A 16,054-nucleotide genomic window follows, 5' to 3' on the forward strand; every position below is an offset into this window, starting at 1 on the left:
TGGGGATCTACTCTTCCCATTGCAGTGTGATGGGTCACATGATTTAGAGCATCTCAAATTAATTCCCAGTGTGTCTGCAGCAGGGGGCTGGGGAATAATCTCTGGTCCCGTTCAGATCTGCAGCCCAGCAGGCAGTGAGCCCCATCATCTCAGAAGTGTTGAATTGCTTGCTTGACCTTCCATTGTTTTGTTTCGCTTTGACTTGTCTTCTCTTTCTAGGAGACTATTCTTACAGTGCATTATCTGTTGAATCGTTAGACACCTCTGAATAACATGAATGATACTGTAAGTGTAAACCTTTATTTTTTGCCAAAACGTTTGTACAATGCGAGCTTTCCAGCCACTGTCACACGTTTGTCCGTCTCCAACGGAATTGAACAATTCATGAACATTGGGTCTTCTTCCATTGTTCTAGTTACATCCAACTTGTTTTAGCTTTGACAAACAGCCAGCTGACCCAAACAGGAAACTGTTACCGATCAGAAACACAGGTTGAGTACAGAATGGGGCTCAATGAGAAATAGTTCATAACAAATCACGAGTAACCTTCTAAGATGACATGGCAATATTGTCTAGATAGGGAACGGCAGCTGTAAACAAAAATGGCTAGTGGTAATTCAGGCAATTAACTTAAAAACAAACAGTTGAAATGAAATGCAACTTTAAATATCTACTTGTAAAACAAGATCTAGCATCACTTGTATATTTTGTACTTAAAATAAAAACATGACAAAACAAATCTATAATATTTACATTGCAATCAGTCGCATAAAATGGCAGCTATTCTAGTTAATGTATTGCCGCTATACTGCTAATCTACAGCTGGGTCAGAAAATACTTGTTTGGGTTTGAGGATGCAGAGGATAAAACACTGTTGCCAGGTGGCTACGACACAGCACTGTGCAGAATTTCACAGTATAAACTTGGTGAAAACAGTCATACTAACTCTAACGTTAAAGCTAAATGAACAAAAAAAGTATATGGTTGTGATGCCTTTTTTGAAAAGTAAGGTCTTGAATAACTTAAGGTGCTTACATGGATACTGTCTGTAAGTGCCCTTGCAGATTGTAATGGTTTTAAATAAGATACTGTGGATTTGATCAACAGACGGGTTGTCTTCCCTCTGGAAAAGGGACTGTGACTAATCACAGGAGCTTAACTAAAGAATACTACCATCCAGAGGACTGGGGAGGACTTTGACAGTGAACCGGAGTTAGCAAAGCCAAATCATAGACTTTGGGTATAAAATACAATCTTTCATAGTGCATTTAAAACAACCACTGTTTTTGTACACTCAGTTAACACTAGGCTATAAAAATATACACAAATTAAGACCAAAAAAATAATGTCTAAATGCTATTTTGTGAATGTCCTGGTCCTGAGGGAGATTGTTAATCCCATTTCAACTGTACAAATAAGAGCATTTAAATCCCATCATTGACAATATACACAAAAAGCAATGTATACCAAAGGTATCATTACAAAATACTTCCAAATTAAAGCCAAGAAAATATTGTAATTGAATATGGGAGTGAAAATAACTTCAAAACAGATCAAATATGCAATGTTATGTTAACAGGTATCTTGGAGTACAAAAAAAAAACATATATGTACAAAAATATATACATCCCTTCCACAGACTGAGGCTTATTTTTTCTTCGATTTTGAAACCTTTTTTCTTAAAAGGCATTAATCAAATTCAGTCAGCCAATTAGTGTGTACCTTCATAAAACCAAACTTCAAAGAAAGCTGCTCCTGCGGTACATCTAAGAATCAAGTTTCCCCCTTTTCGAAATTCAAGTGTCCCAATGTCTTCCAATTCTAATTTTCAAACAACTTGTTGTTTCTTCGAACTCATGTAGCCATGTGATGAGTTGTGAGCTTGCAGAACTGGAGGGCGTTGCGCTGCGTTGGTTGGAGGTAGGGGTGGCGTAGGCCTCAGTAGACTCTGGGGATGATGCGGTAGCGGACCTCTCGGCAGTAGTTGTCCCACGCCGAGCCGTACTTCCTCCTGCAGTGGGCCTCGTCCCGGGCCTCCCGATGGACCAGCAGGGTGGTTAGGTAGATCACATAGAAGTATGGCAGGATGTGGGTGAACCCTACAGGACGACCACAGACAACACCTCAACATACATTACAGCTTCTCCTCATATCACTATACACATATCAAGACATGTCTAGCTTTACTGGGAGCATCGTCAGCACAGGTCAGAAAAATACATCAAACTAAATGAACTAGCACCTGGTAACTAACTAGCTATGACTAAGTGATTAACTAACTGAACAAGCAGTCACTCACCACAGGGTAGGGACCATGCCAGAGCCATGATGAGGTCCCCCAGGTAATTGGGGTGACGGACGAGCCCCCACAGACCAGACACCAGGAGACTCTTCCCCGTGGCAGTAGGGATAGTCTTCAGATCTGGAAAACACCGTGTTACAGTGAGTCCTTCAACAACATGACAGAGAATAACTCCATCCCTTTATCAAGGCAGGGGGCCTGCAAATGGCTAATGTTTTTACATGAATAAGACGTACTGGGATTGAGGACTTACGGGATAACGTGGGGTCTGAAGGATTTCTTCTGAAGGCGTTTTTCTGCGAGTTTGCTTTATGGAAGACGCAAAATCCAATGACTGTAACACATTATGTAAAGAAAGTGTCATACTGGTATTCAATCAACAAAAGGTATATCACAGATTACATGTAGGACTTATATGAACATATGCCAATACTAAAAAAGGTCCCAGTACTGACTAACCATTGAGAGTGACAATGCCTACGATCCAGGGCAGAGAGAGGTGGTTGGGGTGGTGGACCAGGTAGTAGGCCTGGAGACTGAAGGTGAAGGGAACCCACATCAAGTCTCCAAACACCAGCATGAAGCCAAAACCATCATGGGTTATATCCATATAGCTCAGGACACCCTCCTGGGGAGCAACATTCAACCATTAGATTACAACCAAATAAATAGAGACTAAATAAAACATTAGGCATCAAAGGCAGGTTTATCTTTACCTCATGCCAGTAGGTATCAAGCACATAAAACAGGTGGAAGCAGTTGACCAGGATCATGGCTGGTGAGGGGTAGTCCAGGTTATGGAGTTTCATCTCAGCCAGAGCCATGGCAGCGTTGATCACCAGCTGGACAGAACACAGACGTCACAGGTCTGATTAAACCCAGTCATTGAACAGACAGCAAAACTCAAACAATCCATACACAACATGACCAAAAGTATGTGGACACCTGCTTATCGAATATCGCATTCCAAAATCATGTGCATTAATATGGAGATGGTCCCCCCTTTGCTGCTATAACAGCCTCCACTCTTCTGGGAAGGCTTTCCACTAGATGTTGGAACATCGCTGCGGGGACTTGCTTCCATTCAGCCACAAGACCATAGTGAAGCCGGGCACTGATGTTGGGCGATTAGGCCTGGCTCGCAGTTGGCGTTCCAATTCATCCCAAAGGTGTTCGATGGGGTTGAGGTCAGGGTTCTGTGCAGGCCAGTCAAGTTCTTCCACACCAATCTCGACAAACCATTTCTGTATGGACCTTGCTTTGTGCACAGGGGCATTGTCATGCTGAAACAGGAAAGGGCCTTCCCCAAACTGTTGCCACAAAGTTGGAAGCACATAATCGTGTAGAAAGCAATTGTATGCTGTAGCGTTAAGATTTCCCTTCACTGGAACCAATGGGCCTAGCCCAAACCATGAAAAAACAGCCCCAGACAATTATTCCTCCTCCACCCAACTTTACAGTGGGAACGATGCATTGGTGCAGGTAGCGTTCTCCTGTCATCCGCCAAACCACGATTCGTCCGTCGGACTGCCGGATGTTGAAGCATGATTCATCACTCCAGAGAACGCGTTTCCACTGCTCCAGAGTCCAATGGCGGCGAGCTTTACACCAGTCCAGCCGACGCTTGGCATTGCGCATGGTGATCTTAGGCTTGTGTGCGGCTGCTCAGCCATGGAAACCCATTTCATGATGTTCCCGACGAACAGTTCTTGTGCTGACGTTGCTTTCAGAGGCAGTTTAAAACTTGGTATTGACAGTGGCAACCGAGAATATGACGATTTTTACACACTACAGCACTCGGCAGTCCCGTTCTGTGAGCATTGTTGCTCCTAGACGTTTCCACTTCACAATAACAGCACTTACAGTTGACCGGGGCACCTCTAGCAGGGCAGAAATTTGACGAACTGACTGTTGGAAAGGTGGCATCCTATGACAGTGCCACGTTAAGTCACTGAGCGTTTCAGTAAGGTCATTCTACTGCCAATGTTTGTCTATGTAGATTGGATGGCTGTGTGCTCGATTTTATACACCTGTCAGCAATGGGTGTGGCTGAGATAGCCAAATCCACTAATTTGAAGGGGTGTCCACATACTTTTGTATATATAGTGTACCTCAGACATAGACAAACTAGCTCCGAAATGTACTGTAGTATCATTTTAGGATTTATTCTATGTAGTTTACCACTAGAGGGATTAATGAATAAATCTAATGGGACACAGCTCATTTTTTTTGCATTTGTGTGTGAGGAAATAATCAGCTTAATCTACACCAAATGGCTCTAATATACAGCTGAAAAGTACTTTAATGGGAACATATTTCAGAACACTAGAAACTTACCCAACCCATCAATCCTGGGCGCAGCTCACAGAAGTATTTGAGATCAAAGCCTTTGATCCGGGGGTTGAGTTCACTTCCCATAAAGAAGTCATAAATCACACTCCCTGAGGAGGTGAGAAGAACAAATTAATCATATTACGTTGACCATTTGTGAGGCATCATGCCAATTAGCAGTATAGCAATCTTTGCCCTTAACCTTATGCAGGCCCATGCCATAATATACCCATATCATGGAATCAATCAGACCCAGATTGTAGAAGCGTTTCTCTACCAGTGACAACTACACAAACACACCCACTCACCAGAGTTTCCGCCGGGGGCGAGCTGGTCCTGGGGTGCCCAGCGAGAGCGGACGTACAGGTAGACACTGAGCAGGACAGAGAAGAGCAGGGAAGACACAGCCAGCTGGAGGAAGTGGCTGTGGATGTAGCTGAGGTCCACCCCCTGATGCACTGCAGCCCCCAGGGCAGCCACCGTCAGCACAAAGGCATGGAGGGCTAGTGGTGGAGGAGGAGACATACAGGGTTAATACACAGGAAGTTCCTCAACCAAAGGGTCTTTCCTTACATGACTTATACAGTTGAAGTCGGAAGTTTACATACACCTTAGCCAAATAAATTTAAACTCAGTTTTTCACAATTCCTGACATTTAATCCTAGTAAAAATTCCCTGTCTTAGGTCAGTTAGGATCACCACATTATTTTAAGAATGGGAAATGTCAGAATAATAGAGAGAATGATTTATTTCAGCTTTTATTTCTTTCATCACATTCCCAGTGGGTCAGAAGTGTACATACACTCAATTAGTATTTGGTAGCATTGCCTTTAAATTGTTTAACTTGGGTCAAACGTTTCGGGTAGCCTTCCACAAGCTTCCCACAATAAGTTGGATGAATTCCTCCTGACAGAGCTGGTCAGGTTTGTAGGCCTCCTTGCTCGCACACGCTTCAGTTCAGTTCTGCCCACAAATGTTCTATAGGATTGAGGTCAGAGCTTTGTGATGGCCACTCCAATACCTTGACTTTGTTGTCCTTAAGCCATTTTGCCACAACTTTGGAAGTATGCTTGGGGTCATTTTCCATTTGGAAGACCCATTTGCGACCAAGCTTTAACTTCCTGACTGATGTCTTGAGATGTTGCTTCAATATATCCACATAATTTTCCTTCTTCATGATGCCATCTATTTTGTTAAGTGCACCCCCACAGCATGATGCTGCCACCCCTGTGCTTCACGGTTGGGATGGTGTTCTTGGCTTGCAAGCCACCCCCTTTTTCCTCCAAACATAACGATGGTCATTATGGCCAAACAGTTCTATTTTTGTTTCATCAGACCTGAGGACATTTCTCCAAAAAGTACGATCTTTGTCCCCATGTGCAGTTGCAAACCGTAGTCTGGGTTTTTTATGGCAGTTTTGGAGCAGTGGCTTCTTCCTTGCTGAGCGGCCTTTCAGGTTATGTCGATATAGGACTCGTTTTACTGTGGATATAGATACTTTTGTACCGGTTTCCTCCAGCATCTTCACAAGGTCCTTTGCTGTTGTTCTGGGATTGATTTGCACTTTTCGCACCAAAGTACGTTCATCTCTAGGAGGCAGAACGCGTCTCCTTCCTGAGCGGTATGACGGCTGCGTGGTCCCATGGTGTTTATACTTGCGTACTATTGTTTGTACAGATGAACGTGGTACCTTCAGGCGTTTGGAAATTGCTCCCAAGGATGAACCAGACTTGTGGAGGTCTACTATTCTTTATCTGAGGTCTTGGTAGATTTATTTTGATTTTCCCATGATGTCAAGCAAAGAGACACTGAGTTTGACGGTAGGCCTTGAAATACATCCACAGGTACACCTCCAATTGACTCAAATGATGTCAATTAGCCTATCAGAAGCTTCTAAAGCCATGACATTTTCTGGGATTTTCCAAGCTGTTTAAAAGGCACAGTCAACTTAGTGTATGTAAACTTCTGACCCACTGGAAATGGGTGATACAGTGAATTATAAGTGAAATAATCTGTCTGTAAACAATTGTTGGAAAAATTACTTGTGTCATGCACAAAGTAAGTCCTAACCGACTTGTTAACAAACTATATAGTTTTGGCAAGACATTTTTGGAGTGGTTGAAAAAAAGAGTTTTAATGACTCCAACCTAAGTGTATGTAAACTTCCGACTTCAACTGTATGTTAATGAAATACATTGGCATAGTGCTTTACTACAGATCTCAACGTGCTGGGGGTAACTGACTAGTTAGTCCCAGTTAATTCCTTCAAAATGACAAACAAGACATGAAAAACAGAAGAATGCCTCACTGTTCATTCTGTACTTCAGCCAGTCTCCATTCTTCAGGGGCATTCCTTCCACAACCTGGGGACAAAAACACAGCTTGGACTGTCATTCAACCTTACAGGAAATACGTTATGAGAGGGATAATATAGCTAGGATAGGTGACTTTTTGTACATGTTAAAAGCTTACATTATCCCCTTTCACTAATGTAAACCAGACCATATGATTTAATTGGAGCCATATGATGAAAGTTTTATACATTCTCAAAAAGGCACGTGTGCTTCAACCGTTTTCATAAGGCAGATGAGAAGGAGAGGAAAATCCCAACAAAACCTCCCCTTCTTCCCTGTAGTGTTCCAGCGTGGACCGTAGCCTACTCCTGCTGATTAATCTAATTTCTGCCCTCTGCTCCAGCTAATGAGCAGAAATGAGACTTGAGAGCCAGTCATGTGCTCTGTCCAGGTCACAGATGGGTGTAATGTGTATGGCCTGTACTCTAAGGGGGGTTAGTGTGTGTGTGTGTGTGTGTGTGTACAGTCTTCAATAGGGGTGGGAGTAGAATTCTGAGAATGCAGCTGACCCACTAGACGATCATCTAAGGTGATCATGTTACCTTTCCGACAGGCAGCACGTAGAGCAGGGCCTGGAAGAGGAACCAGAGGACCACGATGCCAAACACATGTGGGTCCAACAAGGAGTCCAGGGCAGGTAGAGGGGGGGAGCTCATCAGGCTAGCATCCTCCTGACTGCAAATCACCATCAGTCCCAACACTGTCACAGGCAGGAGCAGCATCATGCAGGACACTCCTGCAATCACAGGGGGAAAAGACACTGAGTGACTGGAGCCAAAGGAAGTCAGTCTGGTCCTTATTTTTTAACCCGTTACAGTCCCTCCCGAAATGCATTCTTGTCAAACAATGTGCAGACTAGCACCCTAGTGCAATTTGATTGGCATAACCGTTTGCAGACTAGCACCATTCTTCCCCCCCCAGCAGCCACATTTCTCTGTTCCTCCTCTCACCTAGCCTCCCTCCAAACTCCAGCTCAGTGGTGATGGGGGCTGTGGCTGCTGCAGGCTTCTGCTCAGCTTCCTTCTCCTTGTCCTCCGTCTGCTCGGCTGGCTTGGCGTCACCGTCGTCCTTCCTGCGTCTCAGGTTGTAGCGGCTCTCTAATACCTTCTTCTCTGGCTCCGTCTCTGCAGGTTTCTGGAAGTAGACATGGTTAGACACACATTGGTCAGGCTGAGTGGTGGTATTCATTTAAACAGACATGGCTAACCCACAGTGACTTAAGCTTATAGGGAAGATAATGCACAGCCATTCTATTTGCCACACAAATTATCCTTAGATTTTCATCTCTTAAAGGAAAAGTGAACACTTGCTATAGCAGGAAATACCACTATAAACCATTGTTTGGTTTTACTACAAGGTTGTCAGCGTTATATGGGCATTTTTCTCAGTATTTGTTTAACATAAACTATGAGCAAAGTCCTCATAAGCGGCAGTGAGAAGTTCTCAGAACCTCTGAGGAGAGCTGAGAAAAGAGGCAGCACATGTTCAAACAGCATGTGACTGACTGATGGACCCTAAGTGGTGTGAGTCTGCTGGGGCTTTGTACAAGCTGACTCCCCCATGCAGTCCTCCCAACACACAGAAGGTACAACATGCATGCATCATGACATTCCTACATATAAAAGCCCATTCACAAACAAGCAGTAAAGCTAGGGACAGTTCCGTTACAATTCTAATGCCAAACTTGCTTACAGTCCAACACAAACATATACATTTTGTTCTAGGAGCATTGACATCATTCTGGATAGAAATAAACTGTAAAAAAATAAAAATACATACAGTATCTAAAGTCTCACCTCGTTGACTTTGTTAGCAGTATCATTCTCATGCTTATTGTTGCCATTGTTCTCAACTGGCTTAGCCTGTGGTAAATGGAAATGAAGCGAGGGAAGCAAAACGTCAACATGAGGAAAAAGGAACGTGATGACAAACAATAGGGAAAAAGAGAGGCACGTGTTACTATGCAAAGATGGACCCACTGAATTCTCTCTACAGGTGGTCACACACACAACGTTTTAAAAAAAACGTTGGTTTATTACACTGTTATTAGTCAACGCTTGATCTACCATCAAATAATGCTATCTCTGAGGTCATACGTTTTACAGTGCATTCTGAATACACAAACACATGCAGCAGAGCAACAATCTAAAACAAAAAGCCATTCTAAATCCCAGCAGTGAGTGTGACATGTGTTCCTCACCACAGGGCTGAGTCTGATCTCCAGCACTTCTTTCAATTTGGGCACCTTGCGTACTGCAGGCGGATCCGTGGAGAAGGTGCCGCTGGCGGTGCGTGAAGAGGAGCGCCGGGTTGTCCTGGCCGGAGAACGGGAACGACTGCGCCGCCGCGATGGAGAGCGGGAGCGAGAACGAGAGCGACGGCTTGGTTTAAAGCCAGTTGGATTCTGGAACATAAGTTGTGGCATTTAGCAAGGTTACAAACGTGTTATTACATAGCTGCATTATAAAAGGACAGCACCAATGGAGCAATCAACTTATCATAAGAGGATAACAACATTTGAGTATGCACTAAAGAAAAAATTATAAGATCAAAATTCCTGAACCTTGTCAAGATAGACGAAATTCCAACCAACTGAGACATTGATATTCATCTGGGTCACACATCATCAGTGACATGGTTGCCATGGAGATAGATAGTGCTCCTACCTTCATGTCAGCCTCTCTGAGCTCCAGCTCTGTGCCGTCCTTGTAGATGACGGTGTAGAGCTGACTCTTGGCATCGTAGCTCAGCACCTTGACTTCGTAGAATAGGCTGCTCCCGGGCCAGCGGCCCATCACCATGTCCCCACTCTGAAACCTAATACTCGGCATCCTCATTTACCTGACAGAGAGAGAGAGCACACGTCAAAAACCAGGGGAGTAGCATGGGGTGGTCGAAGCCACTGCTGCACATGTATAATGTAGCACTGCCAGTATGGGTTCAAATCTGGGGTTTCTCTCTCCCTCTAAAATAGAAGAGGGTTTTGAGACTGTTTTCATGACTGGGCTTATAAAAGTACATGTTTCACTCCAGTACCAGCTTTTTGAGGAGCGCTCTCGTGCTGTCTGACGGGTGATAGGCTATTCCGCTCTTCAAACTAGGCTCTGTATGCTGTGCGCATGTGATAAATATGATGACTAATGAAAATACATGAGCCAATTTAATTCCACCAAATTATTCAAATTAACCTATAGACTGATACACAACCGCGGTCAAATGTATTTTCGGCAGCTAACCGATTGAAATGAATTGGGTGTGCATATCAAAACAGTCTACGACAGGGACAACTCTTCTTTAGAACATTTCCCCAATCACAGGAGTTTGGCGTGGGCGGATTAGGCTAGATGAGACATTTACAGTGTGCATTAAGAAAATGTAAATGGGGACAGACGAGCGCAAGACTTGACACAATGGAGCAGTGAGGTCAGTAGTATGGAAGGGGATGCAGAGCTCACATAATTGCTGACGTTCCAGTCCCCACTAGTGTTAACTCTGTTTGTAGTTTTAAACTAGTCAATACCACTCCAGCCCCCTTTATCACTCTCTCAATAGCCTTTGTACACAGAATTCCAGTAATGTCCAGGTAACATCAGAAACTGCATTTTAGAAGTTTAACAAAAGTTGTGCTCCCATGTCATATCAACAAGTGAAAGCCTGCTCTGATTATACAACTGTTCTTGCCACAGACCATTTCAACACATACACACTATGAAAACATAGTCCTCATGAAAATACATATTAAATAGAGGGGGGAAACCTGTAGACGTGAAGTGCATGACATACTTGGCCAACTCTGTCCTTGTAATGACCACAAGCAACTATTCACTGGAATGTGTCATTTTTCATCAAATAAAGTCAAAATGGTACATCACAGCTGCTGAAATGTATAAAATGTAACTTATCCTTCTCATAATGGCCCACACAGATTACAAATTAAATAGATGCAGAGTACAGTGAGTCCACTAATCCATCTGTCATAGTAGTCAGTAATAGTAAAGCACATTCCATAACATCTCCATGAATTAATGCCAACCCCGACACCCCCAAAGGCTCTGCCCTGCTGTCCCTGTTGAATTCCTCCATATGGTTAAAGGTATAGCTAGGTAAACGATGCGGACAGGGTTCACTACTCCAGGAAAGATGGAAGGATGCGAGGTATGATGTGGGTGGAGCTTCGAAAGTCAGCCCCTCGTCTTTTGTGCCATACCTCAAACACAGACATTTAAATACATTTAAAGTGAAAGTCGTTTCAATCACTTTATGATGAAGAATTGAAATAGTCCTAGCTAATCGTTTACAATAATGTAATGGGAGTTTGTAATTGGTTTTATAGAAAGTTCACCCAGCCACCGCCAGGTGTACATTAGAGACCTTCAACCAAATATTTTTCTATCTATGGTTCAACCGCCGAAGCAGTTTTTATTTTTTACATAAATCTTACAAATGTTAGCTAACAGTTAACTAGATTGTGACTAAGGGCGTTCCCACATATGAAATTCGGTACCCTGGTTCGGTTTCCTGGAGCGTTTGTGAGAATGACAGAATAGGTTTTGCTTTCACAAGACCTGAAAATAACCGTTTCATGATGCGATTAGCAAGACGCACATTCTACATGACGTTGGCGAGCTAAAGTAGCTTGCTTACAACGGGCAAAAAAGTTCCACGCGACTCGCGCTGCCGTGTCACAATAACCTGCTACTCTGTGGTCCTGGATCTTGGACCCGCGCTACTCACGCAGGTCCAGGATTCGTTTCAGCCAGTGTTCGTTTGCGTTTCACACATGCTTTATAGCGCGGATCATGGTACCAAACGCTACAGGATATATAAAGCGCCCTAAATTATGGTGCACGCAAGTCAGTGCTGAACATATTCCGGAGACTTAGCCTAAAGTGTAACGTTAGGCTACCAATAAGTGGAAATTAAATTGAAACTGCAAAAATGCATACATAGTCGGATATATATTTAGCTATATAACGTTAACCAGCAAACAAGAAAGTGACTGAGTAACAAAAAAACTCGCGTTACCTAGCAACACGGTTGGATTGAGTTGGAAGAGCAGTCAAAACCGTAGATAACGTTAGCTGGCTAACGTTGTTTCAGGGCATGTTTACATTTTTGCAATTGTAGACATTGCACTGACGCATTAACATGTGCAGACAATAAATAGGTAGCTAGCTAGCCTATTCATTATAAGCAGTTAGGTTACTAGCGAAATTGCTCAGCTGCAGTGCCGTGGCTAGCTGATCCCACAGCCACGCAGTCCAAACACTGTCAAGAATACCGACCGTAGACATTAGCTACTGTAGCTTTAAGCAGCCAAGTTCTCAGCAAATACTTTTTTCAATTGTAAATGTTATTAATCACCCTTACCTTTAGATAGCACGTACAACTCCAATTAAGAAAATAACATAGATATCCCTTTAAAAACGTGGAACGAAAATGTATCGCAAGCTATGTTTAAAAACTGCAGCTAAATGTTGAGCGCGTTCTCCCTCCCTCATACGCGAAGCCCACCAGTGTATATGATGGCGCGAAGCCCGCTGATTGGCTACAACGCTATTCTTTTAAAAGTATTTAATTTTCTGATTGGTCGACAGAGGATTTTAACAGAGTGCGGATTGGTAGTAACCGGCATGTCCTACCGCTTTCTTTGTTTATGGTGTCAGATGTCTACAAGCGTCGGACAAAATGGAGGCAATTATGTTTTATTGTGTGGGAGATAATCTTTGTTCTAGTAAAAATGATAACTCGTGTTTAGTTCTTTGTTCATCAAATCAAATATTATTTGTCACATACACGTGTTTAGCAGATGTTATAGCGGGTGTAGCGAAATGCTTGTGCTTCTAGCTCCGACAGTGCAGTAATATCTAACAAGTAATATCTAACAATTTCACAACCTATACCTAATACACACAAAACTAGTAAGGAATGGAATTTAAGAAAATATACATATATGAACAAGCAATGACGGAGCGGCATGGACTAAGATACAGTAGAATATTATAGAATAGAATGCAGTATATACATAGGAGATGAGTAGTGCAAGATATGTAAACATTATTAAAGTGACTAGTGTTCCATTTCTTAAAGTGGCCAGTGATTTCAATAGGCAGCAGCAGCCTCTAATGTGCTAGTGATGGCTATTTAACAGTCTGATGGCCTTGAGATAGAAGCTGTTTTTCATTCTCTCGGTCCCAGCTTTGATGCACCTGTACTGACCTCGCCTTCTGGATGATAGCGGGGTGAATAGGCAGTGGCTCGGGTGGTTGATGTCCTTGATGATCTTTTTGGCCTTCCTGTGACGTCGGGTGCTGTATGTGGTCTTGGAGGGCGGGTAGTTTGCCCTCGATAATGTGATCGGCAGACCGCACCACCCTCTGGAGAACCCTGCGGTTGCGAGCGGTGCAGTTCATGACAGCAGCATAATGTATGCATGGAGAAGACTAAGACACCATCATTTCTGGATTTATGTAGTCAATTGTAGAGCATTTACAAAAAAATCATAATAATTAAAACAAATAGTTGTTGCCTAAAGTGATAAAATATTGGTGTATACAAACAGTGGGTCACACAAGACATCTTTATATTTTGAGCTTAAACAGTAACTATCAACAGTTGAAAATTCTGAAATCTGTAAAGAAAAGTTAGCTGTGTTCGAATACTCATACTAACCATACTATTTGTGACTTAAATTGAGTGTATAGTATGCTTATTGGTCATAGTATGCATATAGTTAGTATGCCAAAAGTTCCCGGATGTCGTACAACACAAGCAGTGGACACTATTTCCACGCTTTTAGGGCCCATAATGCAATTCTTCGGGAAATAGGCGTGGCTGCACAACGTTTTCAGATTTGAAGAAAATTGCGGGAAATATGTAGCCGAAGTCCGACGAGAGCGGATACAAATTCATTGCTTTAACTAATTATGACAATTGTTAATAAAATGTTGAGCAATGTAATAAAGTAATGACTTTTCAAATAAGTTACCTTACACGTTATGTTGGCTGACAATTTGTTAGCTACGCAGTAGTATGTTAGCTACCTAACGTTAGTTGGCTACTAATACGTTGAACTTGCCAGTATATTAATTATATGCTATCTAACTAACTACCCGACGTTTATTGACTTGATTATTCCGGTCATTCTTACTTTAGCTAAGTGGTATAATCGTTGTGCGTTCGTAAATTTGCTCTGGCTATCTACTCCGATTTCAGAGCACTCGTCTCATCTGAGTGTACCTATGCCAGAGCGCAGAATAACTGATGAATTTATGAACGCTCAACACCTGAAAGAATACCGTTCGTTTACCGTATACTAAAATGAACTAATAGTATATACTCATTAAGTATGTCGTATACAGTATGTTAGTATGGGTATTCGAACATAGCTGTTCATACATTGTACATTGGTCTCATGTAGCTTTGTTACAGGCTGTTGATTACTCATGAAACAAACACCTGTTGAACAATTTTGACATTAGATGGCACAGGTCACCAACACATTTTTTCCCAACTTTGTATTGTACTCATGCATTCTAGACCAGAGCAGATGTTTAATCTAATTAAATCCCAAAGTGTATTGTGCTTGTTATTTCATCTATCTGAAACTAAATGAGAAGAAACCAAATAATGTTTATATGAGATCAAGTTCAGATTAACATATTTTTGCAGGAGTTGCTTTCAACATTACAAACCAGCTGGTGTTATCCTCACTATATGAAGCTCTGATTAATCTTCAATTTCAACACATTGCCCTGACTGACTGCAACTCTGGATGTTGCTTTATAGGCTTAGAATTATTACAAAACCACATTCAAGGAATCAGACATTGCAAAGTAATGTTGAAACATAGGCTGATCATGAAGGATGATTACCATGAAACATCTTGTGCATCAGAAGTAATGATTGTGCATGGAGAGTGAAAACAGCTGAGCAGAGGTGTCAAATAATTCACAGTTCATGACTACGTAAGGAAATAAACAAGATTTTGAAAATTCAAAAAAACTACTGCCCAATTACAGCATTCTCTTTCCCTCTGAGGTCATGAAGCAAAGCAGCCGCTTAGGGTCTTCCTGTCTTACAGCAGTTTCCGCCCTTGCAGAACCCTCTCTCTACTCCGGCTGCCACACCAAAACCTCAAATGAGACTTCTCAGCCCTCCTCCAGGAAGTGTCTTTATACTGTTCATAATGTTGCAAACAACTGCACACATGCACACAGTAGTAGACTCCCACTGTGAGATCGTCACCCCTGTGAAAAGAAGCTGCAAGACCAGACGCAGATGACTGGCTGCCCTTAGCAATTGTGATGGGCTCGGGCTCAGACAGCAACTGTGGGTGTGTGTGGGGGGAAATGGCACAGGCAAGTCTTTTGAGATATTTCTCTACTTCGGCTTCAGTTAGTCCTGCCTCTTCCTTTTAGCTGACATGTGGCAGTAGAAGAGCGAAACCTGAAGTGCAGAAACATTCACTGCTAATGGGGTGTGAAATAGGTGATGTAACGTCCAGTGTGATTGGTCTGCCACTAGGAACAGGCCTGCTGGAAATTCCCTAGACCTACTCAAGGAACAAGTGGCTGAGGCAGTGACTAACAAGTTGGACTGAATTGTAAAGCAGCTTCAGTCTTATGACAAATCCCTATACAGTAATGACCTCTTTATACCCAACATCTGCAAAGTATTCAACACTGAAACGAAGAGTAAAACACAAGGCTTATAATAACCGTGTGACAAGACGAGTCCAAGGTGCTCACCTAAGCTCAATTTCAGTATTTCTGCTGAATCATCGTTTTCAAGCTTTTTAATATTTGATGAATGCCCCGCATGTAAAACAGGTATGCTCTCCCACACATTCTCTTTGGTGCAGATCTAAAACAGGTTATTTTCAAAGGCTGAGAAGAACTGAGAGAAACTGCTGATGCAGCACAAGTCTTTAAATCCGTCTCAGAGATCCTGTGCATCATATTCTGTCCCACAGGAGAGAAATATCCAGATTAAAAAGTTGTAGGAATTAGTTATTAAAACAATGTTAATTTAAAGACCACACAAAACAAATGTACTTTTTGATCAT

At 42.5% G+C, this 16,054-nt stretch overlaps 1 protein-coding gene across 1 annotated transcript; it reads right to left on the bottom strand.

The window, feature by feature from the left end:
• Positions 1-286: 286 nt before the first annotated feature.
• LOC311106413 (delta(14)-sterol reductase TM7SF2-like) lies at positions 287-12,461 on the bottom strand. Its single transcript, XM_084148741.1, has 14 exons — positions 12,358-12,461; positions 9,654-9,828; positions 9,188-9,391; positions 8,784-8,849; positions 7,938-8,121; positions 7,530-7,723; positions 6,942-6,996; positions 4,942-5,136; positions 4,640-4,743; positions 3,019-3,144; positions 2,762-2,930; positions 2,556-2,636; positions 2,300-2,422; positions 287-2,099 (listed from the first exon to the last, which is right to left on the bottom strand). The coding sequence occupies exons 2-14, from the start codon at positions 9,822-9,824 to the stop codon at positions 1,939-1,941; spliced, it is 1,833 nt and encodes a 610-aa protein (XP_084004867.1). The 5' UTR covers positions 9,825-9,828; positions 12,358-12,461; the 3' UTR covers positions 287-1,938.
• Positions 12,462-16,054: the final 3,593 nt, after the last annotated feature.

The sequence above is a fragment of the Coregonus lavaretus genome (genome assembly GCF_964263955.1).
Source record: "Coregonus lavaretus genome assembly, chromosome: 31".
NCBI lineage: Eukaryota > Metazoa > Chordata > Actinopteri > Salmoniformes > Salmonidae > Coregonus > Coregonus lavaretus.

Coding starts and splice junctions, on each gene's coding strand:
- LOC311106413 (XM_084148741.1), bottom strand. CDS start 9,824: ATGAGGATGCCGAGTATTAGGTTTCAGAGTGGGGACATGGTGATGGGC. Junction 9,392..9,653: donor TCAGAGAGGCTGACATGAAG/GTAGGAGCACTA, acceptor CTTATGTTCCAG/AATCCAACTGGCTTTAAACC. Junction 6,997..7,529: donor ACGTGCTGCCTGTCGGAAAG/GTAACATGATCA, acceptor TTTTGTCCCCAG/GTTGTGGAAGGAATGCCCCT.